The 23,231-nt window shown below is 55.8% G+C and overlaps 2 protein-coding genes across 2 annotated transcripts; one reads left to right on the forward strand and one right to left on the reverse strand.

Annotated features, from left to right (window-relative positions):
• Window positions 1-171: 171 nt before the first annotated feature.
• On the reverse strand, window positions 172-1,820 carry NPW (neuropeptide W; the record flags this gene model as incomplete). Its single annotated transcript, XM_082857784.1, has 3 exons — window positions 172-208; window positions 299-764; window positions 1,817-1,820. The coding sequence occupies 3 exons, from the start codon at window positions 1,818-1,820 to the stop codon at window positions 172-174; spliced, it is 507 nt and encodes a 168-aa protein (XP_082713910.1).
• A 200-nt stretch (window positions 1,821-2,020) lies between these two features.
• On the forward strand, window positions 2,021-22,811 carry ZNF598 (zinc finger protein 598, E3 ubiquitin ligase; the record flags this gene model as incomplete). Its single annotated transcript, XM_082857785.1, is given in 14 exon segments — window positions 2,021-2,056; window positions 10,797-10,946; window positions 10,948-11,199; window positions 16,272-16,384; window positions 17,070-17,199; window positions 17,532-17,743; window positions 17,823-18,040; window positions 18,558-18,675; window positions 19,285-19,514; window positions 19,720-19,804; window positions 19,912-20,690; window positions 21,466-21,616; window positions 21,732-21,876; window positions 21,965-22,811. Coding segments are annotated over 14 exon segments (2,973 nt in total). The 3' UTR covers window positions 22,319-22,811.
• Between the last annotated feature and the right edge of the window lie 420 nt (window positions 22,812-23,231).

Here is a 23,231-nt window from a genome sequence, read left to right on the forward strand (position 1 = left end):
GCGGGGGCTGGCGAAGGCGGTTCCCTGCGCAGACCATGACTGAGCAGGAGACACTCCGAAGGCTCTGGAAAGAACAGAGAGGACCGTGGGAAGAGGGTTGTGCGACCTCCACTACCGCTCCCCCGACTCCCCAGGCTGGAAGAGTAGGGACTGCCCCAGGAAAGCCTTCCTCTACTGGGAGTCGGGGATGGAAAGGTTGTAGGGTGCCCTGTGGGCAGGCAGACGCGCGCTCCGGTCTCAGATCTCCCGAGACACCCTCGTCCACTGCTGTCCCCGTCCCCTTCCTCTCCCCGCGTACCTGGCCCGCTCTTCAGAGGTCCAGGAGTAGGATCCCAGCCGCAGCTCCGGTTGGGGCGCGGACTTCGGGGCGCGCGGGCTGCGAGGCGCACTCACCGGGAGCCCTGCGCGGGAGCTTCTGCGTCGCACCTCCCACAGTTTCTGAACTCCAGAGGGAAGCAACAGAGCATCGCGGGCGGCGGGCCCCCCAGAGACGGTGCTTCTGGCAGATGGCCCCTGGGGGGACACGCCCAGGCCGAAGCCGTCCCAGGCAAGGGGCCCGGCAGCCGGGCGCAGTGCGCGGCGCCACACGTAGGGCGAGCGGCGCAGCCCCATTAGCAGGCCCGCGGCGCGGCCCACCGTGTGGTAACGGGGACTCGACACGTGCTTGTACCAGGCGGCGGCGGGCAGCGGCAGCAGCAACAGCAGCAACAGCAATGCGATCAGCCAGCGGCTCGCAGTGGGCCCCCGCCCGGGGCTCCGCACCCCTGTGCCCCGCGCCAGGGTGCTCACGTTGACCGCCGCCCGGAGGGCGGACCAGAAACTGGCTCAGTCGTGTCTGGGCGCGCAGTGTCGGGAAGCTGGAGTGCGGGAGGCTACAGGCTAGGAGTTGGTGCGGGTGGGTCCAGCTATAACTGCTCGGTGGCCCCGCCCCTGCTCGCCCCCGCGGTACCTGAGGGGCTCCCCAAGGGTAGGGGGAGGGATGAAGTGAGAGGAGGAGCCCAGGCTTCGAGGCGGGGACGTACGTTACTGAAGCACCCTCGCTGAGTGGGCCTCTATGTAGAATTCATCTTGACGCTCTGCTTGGGGCTCCCCTGCTCCCCTCTCTTAGCCCCCCTCTGCCTCTTACCCCCAAAGAGAGGAACTTCCAGGCATAGGGATGGGGGGACAGGATGTTCCCTGAGCCAGAGCTCTTGCAGGTGGGGCACAAGCAGAGCAAAGACAGGGAGGCCGGCAGAGCCCTACTGGGGTAAAGCAGGAGAGCTGATTGGTGGGGGCCCTCTGCACCACTCAAGACCCCTCTGTGTATGTTCCCCCTGGAGGGTTGTTCCCTGTCCTCGCCTAACACAGCTATCAAATCTGTTCCCACACCCATTCCTCTCCTCCCTAACCCCTAGCTTCTCCCCAACAACCCACTTCCCAGCTGCAGCTGGATGGATGCTTGCAACTGCAAGTTTGGCCACATCAAACCCTCTCTGAAACAGTGGTTAGGTTAGGCTCCCAGAATAAAGAGTCAGCCCCTCATACTGCCTGGGAAGGATAAGCTCTGCAGTCTTCCAGCCTCCTCTTTGGTTATGATCCCCCCCAAAACCACTTTCTCTGGCCAGGGCAGTCTCAATTCACTTGCCATACCCAACAACCCATGAGTTTGCCCACCTCTGTGCTTCTGTGCCTGGGACATTCCATCCTTTTCAATCTGGCAAACTCCTACTCATCCTTCAGGATCCTGCTTAGATAGCCCTTCTCTGAATAGTCTCCCAGAGTATCCCTCTGTGCCTGCCTGGGCTTAATAGCCCCCTTCCAGAGGACAGGGCCTGACCCATTCTTGCCTGAGTCCTAAACCAGGGAGGATGCAGCCCTCAAAATAATCACACCTCACCCCACCCCCCAGCAACCACACCACTCACGGGGCACCTTCTAGATCCCAGACACCAAGGATCCTGAAATATCTTATTTTGATCTCCAAACAATGCCACAACGTGGGACAATTATTGATTCCATCTACCAATGAAGAAACTAAGGCATGGGGAAAATTAACTTGTTCCAGGTCACCTGTTGGGTAAGCACTAGGGGGAGTGGGGCCCAACCTAGACCCCCAGCCTGAGAGTTCCAGTTTGGGGACCCCCGCTGCAGTGCTCAATGGAAACCTCCCATCCCCCTCCGCCTGTCTCTTCAGCAAAAAGGAGGGGTGATCCCGGGGGCATGGGGGAACACAATCTGAGTCTGTCCTTCCTCTCAGACCTGCATGTTGGAAGAGGAACAGAGGGGCTGAGGGGTGCCGAGGACGGTGTCTGCTTCTGAGGCATGAGGGGCAGAGAGATTCTGGTAATCCCCTGGGGAGCTCTAGAAGCAGCAGCAGCAGCAGCAGCAGCTCTCCCCACAAAGGCCCTGCAGAGCTGCTGAGAAATGTGTCCTGGAGCCCAGTGACCCAGGCTTGATGGTGGTGGGTGTGGGGGGAGGGGTAAGTGCCTCAACCTCTTCTGCCTCAGTTTCCTCATTTGTAAACTGGGGATAATCCCGGTCAGCTTGCTGTGAGTATTAAGAATACAGGCTGGGACTTCCCTAATGGTGCAGTGATTAAGAATCTGCCTGCCAATGCAGGGGACACGGGTTCGATCCCTGGTCCGGGAAGATCCCACATGCCGCAGAGCAACTGAGCCCGTGCCCCACAACTACTGAGCCTGTGCTCTACAGCCTGTGAGTCACAACTACTGAGCCCATGAGCCACAACTACTGAAGCCTGGGCGCCTAGAGCCCATGCTCTGCAATGAGAGAAACCACCGCAATGAGAAGCCCGCGCACCACAACGCCCCACTCACCAACTAGAGAAAGCCTGCACTCAGCAACAAAGATCCAATGCAGCCAAAAATAAAAATATAATAAAATAATTTTTTTAAAAAAAGAAAAGAAATCCAGGCTGGGGGACTTCCCTGGTGGTCCAGTGGGTAAGACTCCACGCTCCCAATGCAGGGAGCCTAGGTTCAGTCCCTGATCAGGGAACTAGATCCCACATGCATGCCACAACTAAGAAGTCCGCATGCGAAACTAAGACCTGGTGCAGCCTAAATAAATAAATAAATATTTAAAAAAAAAAAAATCCAGGCTGGGCCTTGACATCTTGACACTGTGCCTGGCACAGAGTAGGCACTCTATAAATGGCGTGGCTACCATCTAATTGCTGTTGCTGTTCTAGCGGCTGCCTAGTCCCCTAAATTGTCAGAGAAATCCCGTTGATGGAGGGGTGACAGCGCTGGGACCAGGCAGGGAGGGGGTACAGAGGAAGCCACCTGCGCACCTGGAAGGGCCTGGAGGACCGAAGGGACCAGTGGGCCGAGTGGAAAGCTGCCCCCTCCCACCTCTGCCTCACTCTTCTGGGGCCCCTCCACCTTGAGAGCTGCCTAGAGTGCTTGGTGGGCGGGCAGTGTGGCACAAGCGGGCTGCCAAGGTCCCCTGGCACTGCTGCCCCCTCCCTAATAAGGGGATGCAGAGGACTGCAGCCTGGGCAGACAGGGAGCTTCTGCAGGGAGAACGTCATCGATGTGAAATCTGATCAATCATGGCCTATGCTGTAATGGACGTTTCTGCGCAGTTGGAAAATTTAAGAGAACTACAATTAGCAGCATGGTAAATCTGAAAATGCAACGTTGAGCAAAGAAAAAAATGCTCTGCACAATGATACGTTTGGTGTCTGAAGTTTAAATACCGGCAATCCCTCCCGCTTGTTTATGACTGCGAACCAGAGAGAGTGAAAATGTCAGGGTGCAGGTGAAGGATGAAGGCCACATTAGGACAGAGCAGGGCGGGCGGCTGCCTGTCAGCTGGAGGTGTGTGGAAGGCAGGCAGGCAGGGAGCCCAGGGCTGGGTAAGGGAGAAAAGCACAGAACAACTTGATGGTCCCTGGTGGCTCCTAGTTTGGGGTGCTCAGGAAGAGGGGCTCTGTGCTTTACCTAGCCCTGACCCCAGGGGCCCAGGGACAAATGTCTCTGCCAGCCCTCCCCCACCCAGGACTCTGGAGCCAAAGTCTATTGCCAGAGGAGGTAGTGGCCCTAATGGTCCATAAGAGCTGCCTTGTCTTTCTGGGGCTCACCACTCCTTTCATCCACACACAGCCCCTTCTAGAAGCTGACTGATCATGGCTTCTGACTATTTGCACACCACCTCCCCTGACACTGGACCAAGCCCTCCAGAGACTGGGACCATGTCTGCCTCATACTCACGGCCCCCATCCCAGGCACAGAGCCTGGCTGCCAACAGGAACCCCATCCTAATGACACAGTAAATGAGGAAATCTCTCCGTTTTGTCATTTTAAAAATTATTATATTTTATAATATCAAGGTCATATACGTTATAAGTCAAATGCTAGTATAAGGGACAAAATAAAGCTGTCTCTGTTCCACCCTTTCACATCCCCATCCTGCCCTCCAGGGGCAACTACTTCCAACTCTTTCAGCTATTTTTCCTAGTATTTGCCTCCATATTTTGAAATCATAAACTTAACTGCTACTCTAAAAATGGGTGGTCTTTTTAAGGAGGTATAAGATACTTTGAGTAAAGTGTGCACATCTTAACAATTGCATTTGTTACATATTCCTACACTTGTGTGCCCACAGCCCAGATCAAGGTAGAAAAGATTTCAGCTCCCTAGGGGGCTCCTTTACGCCACTTCCTAGCCAGAAGCCCCAGAATAACTCATCTATCACCTTAGATCGGAATTTTCTCAACCTCAGCATCGTTGGCATTTGTGAGTCTGTTCTGGCATGGTAGGATGTTGAGCAGCATCCCTGGCCTTTACTCATTTGTGTAGGCAGCAAAATAGCCTCTCCCCAAAGACATCTATGCCCTAATCCCTGGAACCTGTGAATATTTACTTTACATGGTAAAGGGGAATTAAAGTTGCAGATAAAATTGAGGATGCTAATCCACTGAATTTAATATAAGCAAAGCACCCTGAATTATCCAGGTGAGCCCAATGTAATCTCAAGGGTTCTTTAGCGTGGAGGAGGGAGGAAGAGTCAGAGAAGGAATGGTGACAATGGAAACAGAGGGTGAAGTGATGTGCTTTGCAGAAGGAGGAAGGGCCACGAGCCATGGGATGCAGGCTCCCCCTAGAAGCTGGAAAAGCCAAGGAAATGGATTCTCCTCTAGAGCCTCGAGGAGGAATGCAGCCCACCTTCACCTTGATTTTATCCCAGTGAGACCCATTTTGAATTCCTGAATTCCAGAACTGTAATATAATGAATTTGGGTTGTTTTAAGCCAGTGTTTGTTGTAATTTTTTTACAGCAACAATAGGAAACTAATGCATCAGTAGATGTCAGTAACAATCCCACCCCACTGTGACAACCAAAAATGTCTCCAGACATTTCCACGTCTCCTTGAGGCCAAAATCACTTCCAACTGAGAAACACTAACTGAGATTATAAACTGCTGCTTTTAAATTTACCTTTTTTTTAGGCATCAAATGGCTTCCTCCTAATTTATTAAATTTATTTATTTATTTTTGGCTACGTTGTGTCTTCATTGCTGCGCGCGGGCTTTTCTCTAGTTGCAGAGAGCAGGGGCTACTCTTCATTGTGGTGTGCAGGCTTCTCATTGCGGTGGCTTCTCTTTGTTGTGGAGCACGGGCTCTAGGCGTGTGGGCTCAGTAGTTGTGGCTCACGGGCTGTAGAGCACAGCCTCAGTAGTTGTGGCACAGGGGCTTCGCAGCATGTGGTATTTTCCTGGACCAGGGCTTGAACCTGTGTCCCCTGCATTGGCAGGCGGATTCTTAACCAATGCGCAACCAGGGAAGTCCCATGGCTTCCTCCTAATTTAGATGAAGCTTTGGCTCTCTCCCACCCCAGTCACCTCACTTCTCATCTCTCCATCCTCCCAATATGATTTTATCATAATTTTTGGTTGACACTAGTGAGCATTTATATTATTCTGACCATGTAAATATTACTCTCTGCTGAGCCAAGTAGTGTTACTATAATTACATTTTTTTCTTGTTGATAGCTGTCTTATTATTTTTCTTTCCTTGTTTTTGTATATTCTTAGTTTGTTATTTCCCCCCAAATGCTCCAAGGAGCTCCAAGCTCCTTGCAATAAATTTTCCTGATTCTCAAGCACACAAGGAGATCACCCACCATCAGTTCCTTATTTACTCTGGAAATCTCCCTCTGGGAGCCCTTGGCCTCCTGCTCCAATCTGGACATCCACTCTCTAAGCCTCTGCACAGGCATCATTTGAATGGGGACATGGGAGCTAAATACTTTGTCCTTTTTATGTTGATGGCTTTATGCGTTGATGGAAAGTTATTCTAGGTGTATAATTTGTGGAAGGAAATCATATTCCTTCAGAAATTGGAGAGAATTTCTAGCTTCCAGTGTCCCAGGATTGTAAGTCTGATTCTTAATCCATCATACAAGTTTTTCTCCCTCCTTACCCCCTCCCTCCTGAAGCTCTCAGGCCCTTTGCTTTATCTGTAGTACTCTGGTATTCCATGATGATGTCCCTCACTGAGGGTCTTTTTTACTTGATTGGGTCCTTTAAACGTGGAGACTCATGTCCTTCAGCTCTGGCATATCTTGCCTTATTGGCTCTTTGATAATTTGCGCCTCTCCATTTTCTCTGTTCTCTCTGAAATTCCTATTAGTTAGATATTACACTGTCTGGATTCAGACTTCTATCTTCTTATTTTCTCTGTTTTCTATCTAGTTGTCTTGTTCTGCTTGCTGAGAGACTTCCTCAACTTTATCTTCCCACTTTGCTCTTGAACTTTTAGTTGTTGTTAGTTTTGTTTTGCTGGACGCGCCATGTGGCATGTGAGGTCTTAGTTCCCCAATGAGGGATCAAACCCATGCCCCCTGCATTGGGAGTGCAGGGTCTTAACCCCTGGACCACCAGGGAAGTCCCTGTTGTTATGTTTTTAATTTTTAATTTCTAAGGGCTCTTTCTTGTTCTCTGCTTTGTGGTTGTTATGGTTGTTCAAGGCATCCTAGTCTCATTTCATGGAAGGAATATCTTTCTTGTGAATACCATATATATATATATAAAATATACATGTATATAAATAATATATATATAAATTATATATATATAAATTTTATATATATATATATATATATATATATATATATATATATATATATATATATATATCTCCTTGGAGGGAGGAACATCTCTTGAATCTTTCTCCTCCTTTTTTTTTTGCCGTAGGCGGGCCTCTCACTGTTGTGGCCTCTCCCCTTGCAGAACACAGGCTCCGGACACGCAGGCTCAGCGGCCATGGCTCACGCGCCCAGCTGCTCCGCGGCATGTGGGATCTTCCCAGACCGGGGCACGAACCCGTGTCACCTGCATCGGCAGGCGGACTCTCAACCACTGCACCACCAGGGAAGCCCTCTTTCTCCTCCTTTTAATCTCCACTGCCACTATCCAAGTTCAAATTTTTCCCTCCTTTTCTGGGATTGCTTCTGTGGCTTATATAAATATAAATATAAATATAAATATAAATATATATATAAATATATATATATATATATGTTTATGATCTGTCTAAAATTTCCTTCTGATCTCTGGGTCTGCTTGTTTTCATCCCTGTATCACACTGCAGGCTTTCCTCATGAGTCTGGAGATCATTTGTTGCCTGTGCACAGTTGTGAGTGAGACCCTGCAACACTGGTTGGCTGCTCCTTTTTGGGGGGGCATGGCTTGCTGAGTGTGGGCTTCACTGTAGGGCAGCTGGACAGCAGGACAGCTTTTCTTTCTTTCTTTCTTTCTTTTTTTGACTTAAAACATTAGGTGTTTATTTTTCTCAAGTAACAAGTCTTGAAGATATTAAAACATTTTCCCTCAGCGTTATCACATATCTTCTAAGGGATAATGAATGAATAAACGATTTCTCACAATCATTGTATAACTTAGGTTTCTTCCATATATGCATTACTTAGAGGCTTTCTCACATTCTTCACAACCAGTTCTTTTCACTTAGCATTTGGTTGTATGTCTTAAAGATTGAGAGTTCACTGAAAGCTACTTTACATGGATATCATTAAAAGGGGGTTTACTGAGCATGAGTTCTCTCATGACACCAAAGGGGTAAGGATTTACTGAAACATTGCCTGCAGACATTGCATTTATAGGGTTTTTCTCCAGTATGTATTCTTTTGTGTGCAATGAGATTACACTTTACACTAACGGATTTTCCACATTGATTACACTCATAGAGTTTCTCTTCCATGTGAGTTCTCATGTGTATTGTAAGGGACACATGCCTGCTAAAAGCTTTTCCATGCTCACTGCACTTAAAAGGTTTCTTGTCCCTGGTATGGATTTTCATATGCCTCCTATGAGATAAGAGACCACGGAATGTTTTCCCACATTCCTTACATTCATGTTTCATTTTCATGTGAATTTTCTTGTGTAAAACGAGGAAAGATTTCACTCTGAAGGCTTTTCCACATCGATTACATGTAAAGGGTTTTTCTCCAGTGTGAATTCTCACATGTTCTTTAAGGCATGAACTATCCCTGAAGGTTTTCCCACAGTCATTGTACTTACAGGGTTTCTCTCCAGTATGAATTTTCTTGTGCCTGATAAAGTTGGAGCTCAGCCTAAAAGCTTTCCCACATTGATCACACTTGTAAGGTTTCTCTCCAGTATGTATCCGCAGGTGTATCTTAAGAGATGACTTACTACTTAGGGCTTTACCACAATGGCTACATTCAATGGATTTCTCTCCAGTGTGGATTGCCTTATGTCTTTTAAAATATGGGAGGATACTGAAGGTTTTCCCACAATCACTGCACGTATAGGGTTTCTCTCCAGTATGTGTTATCTGGTTATGGTAAGCCTACAGCTTCTACTGAAGGTTTTGCTGCATTGATTACATTTGTAGGCTTTTTCTCTTGAATGAGTCCCTGAATGTTGTCTGAGAAGTGAGCTATCTTGGAAGGTTTTTCCACAGTCATGGCATTCATAGGGCTTCTCTCCAGTATGAATTCTCTTGTGATGTGTAAGGTAAGAGCTTGAGCTTTCCCACACTGATCACACTTAAATGGTTTTTCTCCAGTGTAGGTTCTCATGTGCAACTTAATGGATGAATGGCTCTGTAATACTTTACCACACTGATTACACTCAAAAGGTTTCTCTCTAATGTGAGTTTTTTCATCCTTCTTAAGGTGTGAGATTGAATTTAAGACTTTCCCCCAGTCACTGCATTCATAGGATGTCTCTTCTGTATGTTGTCTCTTAAGCCCAGCTAAGTTAGAACTCCTGAGGAAGGCATTTTCATCTTTTTTACATTCATAAGATTTTTCCCGAGGAAGAATTCCCTCAGGTGGCTTAAGATGGGAAGAATCTCTAAGGACTTTTGCAGAGTCAAGGTATCGATGGAGTTTCTTGCTAGGGTAAATTTTACTGTGAGTAATGCTAGATTTCACACTCAAGGCTTCAACAATTTCATTGCATTGAATGGGATTGCCTCCAAGAGTTTGTTCCTTCTTGCCATTGAGTGTATATTTCTCCAAAATACCTTGTTTTTGCTGTGGTTGTTTGGCTTTAAGGAGAATCAGCTCATCTGAACAGGTATCTTGATGAATTCTTCTCTCTACTGTCTCCATTTCATCTTCCTGCTCCATCTGGGTGATGAGAGGAGGTTTGCTGAGTTGATGTCTCAGTGAAGCCAAGTTTCTATAGTTCTCCAGCATCACATCTCTGTCCCCTGCAGTGGAAGGGCATAGTCTTTTTTTTTAATTAATTAATTTAATTTATTTATTTTTGTCTGTGTTGGGTCTTCGTTGCTGCGCGCAGGCTTTCTCTAGCTGTGGTGAGCGGGGGCTACTCTTTGTTGCGGTGTGCGGGCTTCTCATTGTGGTGGCTTCTCTTGTTGCAGAGCACGGGCTCTAGGTGCACGGGCTTCAGTAGTTGTGGCACGCGGGCTCAGTAGTTGTGGCTCACGGGCTCTAGAGCGCAGGCTCAGTAGTTGTGGTGCATGGGCTTAGTTGCTCCGTGGCATGTGGGATCTTCCCGGAACAGGGCTCGAACCTGTGTCCCCTGCATTGGCAGGCAAATTCTCAACCACTGAGCCACCAGGGAAGCCCAAGGGCATAGTCTTAACCACTGGTCAGCCAGGGAAGTCCTCCAGCCCATTTCTGATTCTGAAGTCCAAGCTCATCCGTTCACAACACACCGCCTCTTTTCTAGAAGGGTTCAGATCCGGAGTAGCCTCCTGTGATAGCAGAAGGGAGGTCTTGAGTGTGCCTGGCCCCCACGGGTAATGAGGAGGCCCCCCAACAGCTGCAGAGACCCAAAGCCCCAGGATTCACAACCGTCCAATCAGCAAACCTGCCCTGATGTTTCTCTGCGTCAAGCCTCCGGGCTCAGCTGGGTGGGCCCAGCCGTGAAGAGGACAGGTTCTCTACCCGCCTTTCTATCGGGACTGGGGGAGACCGCTCCTAGTTCAGAGACTGATGTCACCACGTGTTGTCTTTTCTGATAGGGATTGTGTTTGTGAGTGCGCAAGCGCGTGTGTGTCCCAAATTCAAAAGAAAGATCTGGGTTGGAAAGAGATTTTGGGCTCCTAATAGGGTTGCAAAATATTTAGCAAATAAAAATACAGGACTTCTAGTTAAATTTGAATTTCAGATGAACGAGTAACACTTTAGTATAAGTATGACCCATCAATATTTGGAGCATTAAACATTTTGCTCTGGGAGGACAGAGCTGGCCCAAGACTAAGATCAGAGGAGAGGAGGGCCTGATGCCCGCAGCCCGCCGGACCTGCAGCTGACCTACAACCTGCCCACTCCGCCTAGAGCGCCCGGTGCCGGTGGCGCCGCTCTAGCCGGCGCCTCGCTGAGGCGGAAGTCGTGAGCGCACTTCCGCCAGGTGGGGCCGTTGCTGGGCGGGGCGGTGACGTCGCCCCGGAAGGGGCGGGCCCGCTGGGAGCCAATCTGTCCCGCGCCGCGCCGCGCCGGCCGGGAGGGGGCCGGATCCCGGACCATGGCGGCGGCGGCCCCGGAGGGGAGGCGCGCGGCCCTGGAGGCGGCGGTGGCGGCACCTGAGCGGGGCGGCGGGAGCTGCGTGCTGTGCTGCGGGGACCTGGAGGCCACGGCGCTGGGCCGCTGCGACCACCCGGTGTGCTACCGCTGCTCCACCAAGATGCGGGTGCTGTGCGAGCAGCGCTACTGCGCCGTGTGCCGCGAGGAGCTGCGCCAGGTGAGCTGCGCTGGCAGGGCCGCATGTCGGGGCAACTGGGCGGGAGCGGGGGCGCGGCCGGGCGGGGCGGCTGGTCACCCGGAGGCCGGAAGGGGACTTTGCCTTCCTGGTGTCCGGCTGCAGGCCTAGTGGCGCCGGCTTCCAAAAGAGAGGCCTGGCGGGGCCACCCGGGGCGGGGTCCCCATCGTGGGGCCGACTGTGGGGCGTGTGGGGGCGGGAGGCAGGAGGTGGCCGAGCTGATTTGAAGAGGCAGCGGTCCTTGTGGGGACAGAGTCTGGGGGCTTTCCTCCTGAGCCCCGGGAATTCCTGCCGGGCCACAGGAGGGGCATGATCAGAGCAGGAGCTCCTAGACCTGCTCGTCTTGGGAGAGGTCATCAGAGGTCTCCATTCCGGTGGAGGCAACAGGGAAAGTGGGCACCTTCAGTGGCAATCTGTCCTGGAAGCAGAGGGTCAATCTGGGCATTTCCAGCCTAGCTGTGTTTCTGGGCCTTTCTGGGTGACGCTGAGCAAACTCCTTCTGAGAATGGCATTTCTATCTATTAAGTGATGGTTGTACTCACCATCACCACCAGAGGGGAAGGCAGAACCACTGAGGTCTCCTCAGGGTGCTTGGTGGATGGGGATAAAAGTGTTGCGAAGTTTTCCTCCTTCTTGCCGGTTCCACCTGGTGGCGGTGGCGGTGGCGGGGGGGGGGCGGGGTGGGGCTCAGCTCCAGAGTGGAGGAGAGGGAGTTTCTGATTGTCCAGACTTGGAAGCCCTAGTGAGGTCAGAGGGCTCCACGGAGCTTTCTCCCACCCTCCCCGCAATGCCCGCTGCTGGCTGGGAGCACCTAGCTGGAGCTCCCTTGGTTTGCTGTGCTTTGAGATATGTTTGCTTCCAGAGTTGTGAAACGAAAGGAAACGACATCCTTTCTTCACTTTCTTTTTTAAAAGTAGACTTTTATGTTAAAGGAGCCAAGAAAATGCTGTAATCCCATGAGCACTCTGTGGGCACCTACTCTGTGCCCTATCTGAAAAAGACACTTGGAGATGCTGTCAGTCTGTAATGGGGTGGACAGAGATGCACCTGGACCTGGGAGGGATCTGGGGTGCAGGAGCAGTTGGGGAAACCTTGGGTCTGTGACTTAGTCAGAAGGCACCTCCCAACTTCACCAGAGCCTGCCTTGCCTTCCAGTCTTGCATAACGTGATGTAACTCTTGAATGGCCAGGTTTCCCAGCACACCTGTAGCTTCCTTCCAGGCAGGCAGGCAGGCAGGCAGGCAGGCACGTGCAGCGGAGGCCCCGGCCCTGGGCACTGCAGGTCTCAGGAAGTAAGCAGACACCTATATATGGGTGTTGTAGCTAGCATCTGGTCTCTCTCATACCTTGTGGGTCCCATACCCTTCAAGGACTCTGTGGCAAGGGGGTGTGGACATGAGCTTTCAGCTGGCTCCAGCTGGGGTGTGGTTTGGCATCAGGTGCCCTGGCCAAGTCTGGCCTTCCTCTCAGGCCTGCTCCTAGTTGCTAGGTAGCAGGAGGGTGTTCTGGGAAGTTTGGGAAGATGATGCTCCTCTCCATTCATCCTGTTTGCATCTCACTCTTGAACTCTGAACGCCCCTGTATCCCTTCTGTTCCCTTGCTGAGTCCTGCACTGTCCTCTGAATACGTCCTGTGTCCCATGCCTGCTCGGAAATCCCACAGCAGCCCCAAACCCCTGAACCCTGCCTCTCCTCCGTCTCTTTTATAGGACTAAGTCTTTGTAAAAAATTGGGAGGAAAGTGTGCCAAATGCTTTTTGGGACAGGCCAGCTCCGTTTGCTGGTTAATTCCTACATCTTGACCTGGTGCCTCCCTGTGCCGGCCTGGGTGAGGAGCCAGATCAGTTAGATTGCCCGGCACTTGCTCAGGGTGGAGGCCGAGGCAGGCTCCCAGCTGATGGGTAGCAGCAGCGCTGGTCTTGAGGGCACACTGGCTGAGACTGTTGTCAAGTCCTGGGTTCCTGTCTTCCCTGGTTGTATCTTTCTCCCAGGCCACTTTCTTCTAAAAGACAATTCTTGTCTTACTTTTCACCTTGCTCTGATCCCCGGTGATGTTGAAGAGGCTTGATGGGGCTGCTGTACAAAGTGGGATGTGTCTGAGCTAGGAGGGGCCCTGCAGGCCACCTGGTACAGCCCCACTGCCCCATTTCATAGGTAGGAATTGGGAGGGGAAGCTGAAGGCAGGTCAGGAGGCAGGACCTGCTGACTCAGGCCATGTACTTCTGTTGTCCCTGCCCCCTCTCCACCAACCTGGTCCTGGCCCGCCTCCTCTGAGAGGACCTGCTTGTCCACGTCTGGCTCCTTGGGTCCCTGTACTCTCCCCGTCCAGCCGCTCTCACACTGGTCGTTGCTGACACCCATCCCTGTCCTCTCACGCACTCATTCTCCGTGAGTGCTCGCTGCACGCTGGGAGTAGGGAGCAGCAAGGCCCCAGGCAGAAACCCCTGTGGTGGGGGAGTCTGAGGGGACTTTCGCCCCCATCTGCCTCTCCTCAGGACCTGATCTTGGGGCCCACCCAGAGGCACCGTTGCCCCGTTAGTCATTTACTACCTGGCCCACCCAGGGGCTGCCCAAGACGGTCCCTCCTCAAGTATCTAGGCCTGGCCTGTACCTCTGTCCTTGGACCCATGATCCCCTCCCATCAGGGTGATCACCAGGGTGGGTGGGTCTTGGGCCACACTGGTTGGATCCCTAATGGGTTCCTGCCCATCCCTGGCCAGGCCACCATACCCTCATCCTCCTCCATCCATGCATTTTTGTGTCTCACCTCACCCTCTGCTGAGGGCAGGGACACTGGCCATTCCAGGCTGCACTGCCATCCCATCGTCTGGTGCAGGCCCGGGGGGCCCAGTCCTGGTCCCAGCCTGTCTGTGAGGGGCAGTTAGCATTTCCCCATCCCACCCCCCAGCTCCAAACCTGCTCACCCTCATTCTCAAATGAACACTTTCCTTTCCCAAGCCTCTTCTGTGGTTCCAATCTCTTCCTGAGCCAACCCAGTGTCCCCCTTCTGGCCTGGCTCAGGTGTGCCCAACCTGGGCTGCCCTACCAGACTGCTTGGGAGGGACAGACACCCCACCCAAGCTGACTGTCACTCAGTCCACGGCAAGGGTGCTCACAGCCCAAGGAGAGATACCACCTGTGGTGGATCAGAGCAGACCTCTGAAAGGAGGGTGCCAGGGTGACAGGGTGAGGGTGGGGCGTGGGCCCTCCCGGCACAGGTTTCTCTGGGAGGGAAGTTGTTCCTCTGCTGAGTCTGTCGAGCTTGGATGCTTGTTGGCAGTTTTGGGGCTCCCCTCGAGGCTGGGGTTATGGGCACCGAGTCCCGGTGGTTAATTCCTTGTGCTCTGTGCTCCCCAGCGGCATCCTGAGTGGTTCATGGCCCTGCACCTGCAGGCGCCTATCCCCAGGCAGGAACTGGGGTCTGTGCTGGAAAGGTACCCTTGGGAGTGGTTGGAAGGCAGGGCTGGATGTGGGCTTGCTCTAGGAGGGCAGATCCCATGAGAAGAGGCCAGTGGAAGGCTCGGGGACCTTCCCCATGTCCCTTCGGGACTACGGAGAAAACTGGGGCAGAGGGTGCGGAGGGTGACCCTTTGGAGGCAGAGCCAAGACCTCCCTGTGAAGATGGGTCACAGGGTGCAGCTGGGATGAGGTGCGCTCAGCGTGTGGCGGGGGCAGGGGTGGGCAGCCACATTCATCCTGCCCAGCTTTGCCAGACATGGTGACAAGGGGAAGAAAAGCCTGTTGGGGCGCTGCCCATCCCCCCCACCCTGCTCTGACCTTCCAGAATGGCTGTGGCTGGACCATGATGCTTCCATTGGGCTGCTGTGGGGGCGGGTGGGGGGCAGGCTTGGTTGTCAGCCTGCTCTCCACACCCCCAAGCATGTCCTCACAAGTAGAGGCTGAGCTCCCCATCTCCTTCTCCAGGGAATCAGTTTTAACCACCCTGCTGTTGGGGATGGTGTAACCACCCACTCTCCCCAGCCAGTCCTACGCTTTCGCAAGTTCATGGCCACCCTGGCCCCAGACATCCTCCCTGACTGGGCCTAAACCTAACAGGGGTGATCTTGATGTGGCCTTTACCAAGGAAAGGCTGTCCCCCTGGGTGTGCTGGTAAGGACTCTGAGCTGAGGCGAGTGGCCAGCTCCAGGCTGGGGGACAGTGGTGGATCGGAAAGGGGCACGGAGAGGAGGAGATGGGCCAGTGTGGTCTTGATGCAAGGGGGAGGGGACAGAGAGAAAGGGGGACTGGAGGATGAGGGAGCCCTGGAGGGAGCAGTGCCCTTGTTGACTCAGAGGGTAGGCCTGAGCCTGTGCGGGGGCCCTGGGGGCCAGGCTGGGGGCATTGGGACAGGGGTCTGGTCATCGTCCAGTGCCAGGGTCTGTGGAGAGGCAGAGCAGGCTGCTGGGCCAGGCTCAGCAGGCTTTACCTGAGAGTGCTGGAGACCCCTGAGAAGTGGCCAGGCTGCAGAGGTGTCCACAACCAGCACACTAGCTCCTCTGTTTGGCACCCCCAGACAGCCCAGTTAACAGGTGGGGGCCATGACCGAGTCCTGTGGGGGAGCCTTTCTCCCCCTTTGCCATCATGGAAGCATCATGGGTGCGTGGAGGGTAGCCAGGCCTTGACGCATGCAATCTGGCCTGGTAGCATTCACTGTTTCCTTAGCTGCTCCTTGGACTGTGTCTCTCCTTTCTCCTGGTGAAAGTCATCCTGTGCCCAATACCCATGTGATTAAGCCCCGGTTTGCCTGGCTGTCTGATCCCTGTCTCTGCCCCTGGGGCGGCCTCTGTCTCTCTGGCAGGTGCCAGTTTGTCTGTGGATGAGTGTGGAGCCGGCTGCCCCCTGGTGGCAAGACCAGCTGCTGCGTCTCTGTCCTGGCAACCCTAGGTGGGTGGGCTGCGGGTGGGGAGAGGAGACAAGGCTGGCCCAGGCTGGCAGAGGGTGCTTCCTGCTGGGACCTGCCTCAAGCCTCCCAGGAGGGGCCCTGAGTGCCTCCCTTTCTCCTCAGCCTGACGCGTCCATGGTCCGGCTCACCAGTCCCTTTTGCTTTTGGTTTCAGGTGGTCTTTGGGAAGAAGCTTCCTACCTTTGCCACAATCCCTATCCATCAGCTTCAGCATGAGAAGAAGTATGACATCTACTTTGCCGATGGAAAAGTGTTTGCCTTGTACAGGTGAGAGGGGAATTCTCGGCCTGGGTTTCTGAGGGTCTGTGGGATGCTTTGTGGTGGGGACGGACTGTCACCTCCTCTGCTCCTCACATCCCTCAGCGGGGAGGGGGCACTGGTGTGGTGCAGATGTCAAGGCTAGGTGGCTGGTTTCTATCATTGGTTTTCTCTACTGTAACGGGGGATGCTCACAGTCCCCCTCCTGGGGTGGTGGTAAAGAGGGGGCAGTGGGCGACAAGGGGTGAATTCAGGGAAGGCACACAGCCCTGCTTTCTGGGGCTCTTTGAGGTGGTCAGGAGCTCCTGCAAATCAAGCTCTTAGCCTATGGCGGAAAAACCTCATAAAGAGATACAGTTGTTTTGGGGGTGGTCCTCATCTTCCAGGTGAGGGGGCAGGCACCTGTGTGGGCTCAGTCATCATGTCCATCTGATGCAGGGGTCAGTCTCCTGGATCGTGGACCCAGCCCCACCCCGTGGCCTTGTTCAGCTCAGGCCCTGGGCCCAGCACCATCTGGCTCAGTGGTCAGAGTGCTGAAATGCACGGTGGGGCAGGAGTGCCCATCCTCCTGGCTCCTGCTTCCAGGGCATCTGCAGGGGCGTTGGGTGAGGGGCCGTGGGGTGGTTCTAGTGCCCCTCTGGACAGTGATGCTGAGTGCCTTCGGGGGCACTGGTGGCTCTCGATGTCTCCCTAGGCAGCTGCTGCAGCACGAGTGCCCACGGTGTCCTGAGCTGCCACCTTTTGGCCTCTTTGGGGACCTGGAGCAGCATATGCGGAAGCAACATGAGCTATTCTGCTGCAAGCTGTGCCTCAAACACCTCAAGGTGAACCCTACCCCATGGCACCTGCCTGGGGATCGGGCATTCAGGGAGCACCTGGTGGAGGTGGGTGGAGGCCAGGCCCAGTAGAGGCTGGCACAGGGTGCTCAGCCAGACAGCTGTGAGCAGCTTGTTGCTGCCTCTGGCCCTGGACAGGCCAGATCCCCAGGGTTTCCCAGCATCCCCAGCTCTCCTGCCTCACAGAGCCTGCCAGGCTGCTGGTGTCTGGGGCTCTGGGGCAGAACTGATGCCACAGGGTCCCTTGCATTGTCGGGCCGTGGGAAGGGGCAGGAGGCCTGGGAGCCCCCACCCCATTCCCAGCCCCCCATTCCCTGCAGATCTTCACATATGAACGCAAGTGGTACTCGCGCAAGGACCTGGCTCGGCACCGCATGCAGGGGGACCCTGACGACACGTCGCACCGTGGGCACCCGCTCTGCAAGTTCTGTGACGAGCGCTACCTGGACAACGACGAGCTGCTCAAGCACCTGCGTCGCGACCACTACTTCTGCCACTTCTGCGACTCAGAAGGGGCCCAGGACTACTACAGGTGGGAGTGGGCGCACGGCAACCTTGGGACACCCAAGCGGGCTGGGCGAGGGCCCCTGCTGACACCCGGTTTCCGGCAGCGACTACGCGTATCTGCGTGAGCACTTCCGAGAAAAGCACTTTCTGTGCGAGGAGGGTCGCTGCAGCACCGAGCAGTTCACCCACGCATTCCGTACGGAGATCGACCTCAAGGCCCACAAGATGGCCTGCCACAGCCGGAGCCGTGCCGAGGCCCGCCAGAACCGCCAGATCGACCTGCAGTTCAGCTACACGCCGCGGCACTCGCGCCGGAACGAGGGTGAGTGGGGCCCGCCCTGCCGAGCGGGGACCCCAAGGCAGGGCTCACGTTGCGGAGCCCTGCTCTGGAGGCCTCAGACCCAGGTCCTGATCTGACCCCTCACGTGTGAGCGGGGACAAGGGACAAGCCTGTTGAGCCTGTGTCCCCCCAGCCCATTGAGGAGCCCCAAGCACCTGAGCATGTTGGGACAGGGAGCTCTTCACTGGCTCCTGAAGGTTCTCAGATCTGCTGTTCTGGGGTCCCTGGGACTCTTCCCCCGCTCAGGAGGATGACTGAGTGCCCACTGTGTGTAGGTCCCTCCTGGGACTGTGGGGCCAGCAGGCCCAGGCCCCTCTCCCAGCCCAGTTCTTGCTCTGACCTGGTGCCTAGGCTAGAGGCCCAGGACCACTGTGAACCCTGAGAGGTGTCTGCGCCCATACCCCAGGTTCAGGTGCTATGGTGGGTGGGGAGGCTGTCTAAGCCAGAGCACTGGCCTCGGTCTGGCCTGGGCCCATGACGGGCTGTGTGCTGGCCGCAGGGGTTGTTGGTGGCGAGGACTACGAGGAGTTGGACAGGTACAACCGCCAGGGCCGCACGGGCCGGGCCAGTGGTCGTGGAGCCCAGCAGAGCCGCCGAGGAAGCTGGAGGTACAAGAGGTGGGAGGATTTGCGTGCCGCCAGGACTTAACGTTCTCCTGGCACCACCCCTGAGGCGGTGGCAGCAGCCAACAGCTGGGCTGGGGATAGGCACCGCTGTCAGGGGACTTTGGCTTTCTGGCCTCTGGTGTCCTGGGCATGGCAACAGGTCTGCTAGGTGTCCTCAGTGAGGATTCCTTCACTTTCCCCTAGTTTTAGCCAGAGACACTGGGACCCTGCAGATTGAGGTGGTAAGGGGGGTCCTGGGTCATTGGGGGTTCAGTGCAGTTGTGCCATGAAGCCCCAGCGTGGCAGGCACGCACTCAGGCTGGGCTGCCCCCGATGGCCGGGCTGGATCGAGGCATCTGTGGACCCCAAATGCTACCCCAGAGAACAGGGCCGGGTGTTGCCCAGGGAGCCGAAGCTTGAGGCTGGCAGGTGGATGGTCCAGCTCCCTCCACAGCGCCCTCTCCTGGACAGGGAGGCTGGGCTGGCACCGGTCCCGCTGGCTCCTGGCAGGCAGCCTCCTGGTGTCCAGGCTTCCCAGGGGCAAGGCCCCTCCCCAGCCCCTCATCCTGCATGTCACTGTAGTCCTGGGCCTTGCCCAGCCTGAAGTCATCCCCATCCCAGGGAAGAAGAAGACCGAGAAGTGGCAGCTGCCATCCGGGCCTCGGTGGCCGCGCAGCAGCAACAGCAGCAGCAGCAGCAGCAGCAGCAGCAGCAGCAGCAGCAGCAGGACACACGCAGGAGTGAGGACCAGGAGGAGGGCAGCAGGCCCAGGAAGGAGGAGGCAGGTGCACGGGGTCCTGAGGAGCCCCGGGGCCCCTGGCGCCCGCCCCGGACTCAGGGCGAAGGCCCAGGTGAGTGGGCCTTCCCTGTAGGCAACTCTACTCTGGTGCAGGAGGTGGGAGGTGGGCTCCTGACCAGCGTGGCGGTGCCCGGACTCGCAGGGCCTCCACCCACAAGGCCAGTGAGAACCCGTGTGCTCGCCAGTCACCCCACAGGGTCTGATCCTGCCCTTCAGCATTGGTCAGCCCTGACCTAGGGTTCTTTTGTGTCTTATAGGCTCCAAGGAAGCCTCAATAAATGGTCCTGTGAGCCAAGAGGCCTTGCCAGCAACTGGCTCGGCTGCAGGAGCCACATTTCCAAGGTACATGTGTGCACGAACCGGGGCTCCTATGTAAGGTGGGTGGAGGGTGGCCGCCGGGCAGGCCAGGGCCTGGCAGGCCACTGACCCCTCTCCTCTTCTCGGCACAGTGCTCTCCCGCCCCCCACTTCGAAGCTCAAGGACGAAGACTTCCCCAGTCTCTGTGCCTCCACTTCTTCCCCCTGCTCCGCAGCAGCTGCCCTAGGCCCCGTGGGGCTGGCGCTGGCCTACTCTGTCCCCGCCAGGGGCAGGAGCACCTTCCAGGAGGAGGACTTTCCTGCCCTGGTGTCCTCTGCCTCCAAGCCCAGCACTGCCCCCACCAGTCTCATCTCTGCCTGGAACAGCAGTGGTAGCAAGAAGGTGGCGCATCCCGCCCCAGGGGCCCAGTCTGCCAGCGGGGGAAGCCAGCCCCCCAGGAAGGCTGGGAAGGGGGGTAAGGTTGGTAAAAAGAGCGGACTGCCCCGCGCGGAGGAGGAGGAGGAGGAGGATGGCCGCTCCAGCCTCACCACCCAGGAGGTGCGGGGCGTGCCCACGACAGTCGCCGTTTCTTCCCTGCTGGCTGTGGCCTCCACCCAGACCTTCACCAAGGTCGGCAAGAAGAAGAAGGTGGGCTCCGAGAAGTTGGGTGCCTCATCTCCTCCGCCACTGCCCCCTGACAAAGATGGGCCCCCCGGGGCTGAGCAGGCCCCCGCGGCCCCCACTGGCAGAGCTGAGGGGTCAGCTGCTGTCATCGTCAACGGACACACAGAGGGGCTGGTCCCAGCTCGGAGCATCCCCAAGGAACCCCCTGGGCTCCCGAGGCCCCTGGGGCCCCTCCCCTGCCCCACGCCCCAGGAAGACTTCCCAGCGCTCTGTGGCCCCTGCCCACCCAGGATGCCCCCGCCCCCAGGTATGTGTGCCTGGCTCAGGCCTACTTTTGGGCATCTGGGAAGGGGCCAGGTTTTTGAGTCAGGCTGGAGCCCCTGGGCCCAAGAGGAGCATAGCCTGAGGTTGTGCAGGTGCAGGTGGGGAGAGATGAGCCTGTGTGGTGGTTTCCAGCTTCCTTGGAAACCTGACGGCCAAGTCTGGATGCAGGCTCCATGTCTGTGAGCGGCGTAACTTTGGTCTGCCACATAACTTCTCTGCATCCTTTTATTTATTTTTGGCTGTGTTGGGTCTTCGTTTCTGTGCGTGGGCTTTCTCTGGTTGCGGAGAGCGGGGGCCACTCCTCATCGCGGTGTCCGGGCCTCTCACTGTCGCGGCCTCTCTTGTTGTGGAGCACAGGCTCCAGACGCGCAGGCTCAGTAGTTGTGGCTCACGGGCCTAGTTGCTCCGCGGCATGTGGGATCTTCCCAGACCAGGGCTCGAACCCGTGACCCCTGCACTGGCAGGCAGATTCTCAGCCACTGCACCACCAGGGAAGCCCCTAGCACTCTCTTGAGATGAAGGCAAAAATGAGTTAACTTAGGCCAGCATTTGCCATGAGGGAGCACAGCATGCATGTTGGCTCTTGGCATCATCAGGCCCTGGGCCTGCTTTGTGGGGGAGGTGCGGTTGTGGACAAAGCCTGACCCTGACCCTGGTGAGATGGGCAGCTTATGGGAAGTGGGGGACCAAGGCTTGTCTGCCTGGCCAGCGAGGGTCACGTCCTGAGATCTTCCTGTGTGCCCCCCCATCCTCCACAGGCTTCAACACCGTGGTGCTCCTGAAGGGCGCTCCGCCTCCACCTCCACCAGGTCTGGTGCCCCCTGTCAGCAAGCCACCCCCTGGCTTCTCTGGCCTTCTGCCTAGCCCCCACCCGGCCTGTGTCCCCAGCACTACGACCACCACGAAAGCGTAAGTGTGGGTGGGCCACCTGGCCTCATGCCCCTGTGGGGGGAGTGCCCTCACCTTGGGCCACTCCAAAGGCTGAAGCCTCCACCTCCTCCTCATGTCCCGATTCCAAACCCAGGCCAACACCCGTGCCACAGGCCTACCTGATCCCCGAGAACTTCCGGGAAAGGAACCTGCAGCTCATCCAGTCCATCAAGGACTTTCTGCAGAGCGACGAGGCCTGCTTCAGCAAGTTCAAGAGCCACTCGGGGCAGTTCAGACAGGTCAGGCAGGCGGGGGTGTGGGGGCCAGCCCGGCCACCTGGGGCCCAGGCCTGGGCCAGGTGTGACTGGGTCTGGCTCTGGGTGGCAGGGCGTGATCTCCGCAGCCCAGTATTACAAAAGCTGCCGGGACCTGCTGGGGGAAAACTTCCAGAAGATCTTCAACGAGCTGCTGGTGCTCCTGCCTGACACGGCCAAGCAGCAGGAGCTGCTGTCTGCACACACAGGCTTTCGAGGCCGTGAGAGGCCTCCCGGCACCAAGGCCAAGAAGAGCAAGAAGAGTGCATGGCAGGCCAGCACCCAGCAGGCGGGCCTGGACTGCTGCGTGTGCCCCACCTGCCAGCAGGTGCTCGCGCACGGTGATGTCAACAGCCACCAGGCGCTGCACGCTGCCCGGGACGACGACTTCCCCTCCCTGCAGGCCATCGCCAGGATCCTCACGTAGCTCCGGACGTAGCTCCTGCCAGCGCAGGCAGGAGCCGCCACACCCATGAGCCTCCTTTCTCCCTCCTCCTCCCTCTGGGCTGCCAGGCAGCCAGGTGAGGCCCTGGTGAGGCCACCCGCTCAGGCCCCTCAGCTGGCCGGCCTGCCAGGGATCACCAGGAAGGCCCGCACCACCCTGTCAGCACACCGTCATGCAGGAGTCCATCTGGATTTCTCCTGGGAACTGGAGAAAGACCCCTGCCTCAGCAGCAGGCTGGTCTGGGTTTACATTCTCATGCTTTTGGAAGGTGCTGGGGAGGGAAGGGCTGGGATGCCAGGACCTGTGTGTGCTGTCAGAGCCGGTGGCCACGGTGGCCCAATCTGGGACCGCCTGAGCCTGAGGGCTGCGGCACCGTGGTCCCTGAGCTGTGGGGCCAGGGATGCTGGAGTCAGATGTTGAGTGTGTTGTGTAAACAGTTGGCTGTTTCATTATTCAAAAACGTTCAGGATTAAAAGCAGACACGAAATCGTGCTACTTGAAGTTGAATCTTTTTACGAGACTAGCTGAAACTGGGATCTCAAATTGCCTCTGACCTTTTATAAGACAGTTTATCTTCAAATAAATTTATTTTGCAATAATGCACATAGCTGAGCTTCTCTGCCTTCCGGGGTCACCCCACTCATAGTTGTCAGACACTACAGCTCAGGTGGTCACCAGTGAGTGCTGGGGCGGGGAGGACCTGTGGGGAGAGCTGGGCTTGCTCACAGGAAGAAGCAGCCAACCCTGGGCTCCAGTCCTGGAGGTCGAGCACCGCCCAAGCCTTCCAGGAGTAGAGACAGCCATGCTTGACCTACACTGTGTACCCAGTAAAACTATTCTTCCAGAACCTGGGAGTAACACAGACTTGAGGTTTCAATCCATAGACCAGTGAAGG

Source organism: Leucopleurus acutus (genome assembly GCF_964270905.1).
Source record: "Leucopleurus acutus genome assembly, chromosome: 16".
Lineage (NCBI taxonomy): Eukaryota > Metazoa > Chordata > Mammalia > Artiodactyla > Delphinidae > Leucopleurus > Leucopleurus acutus.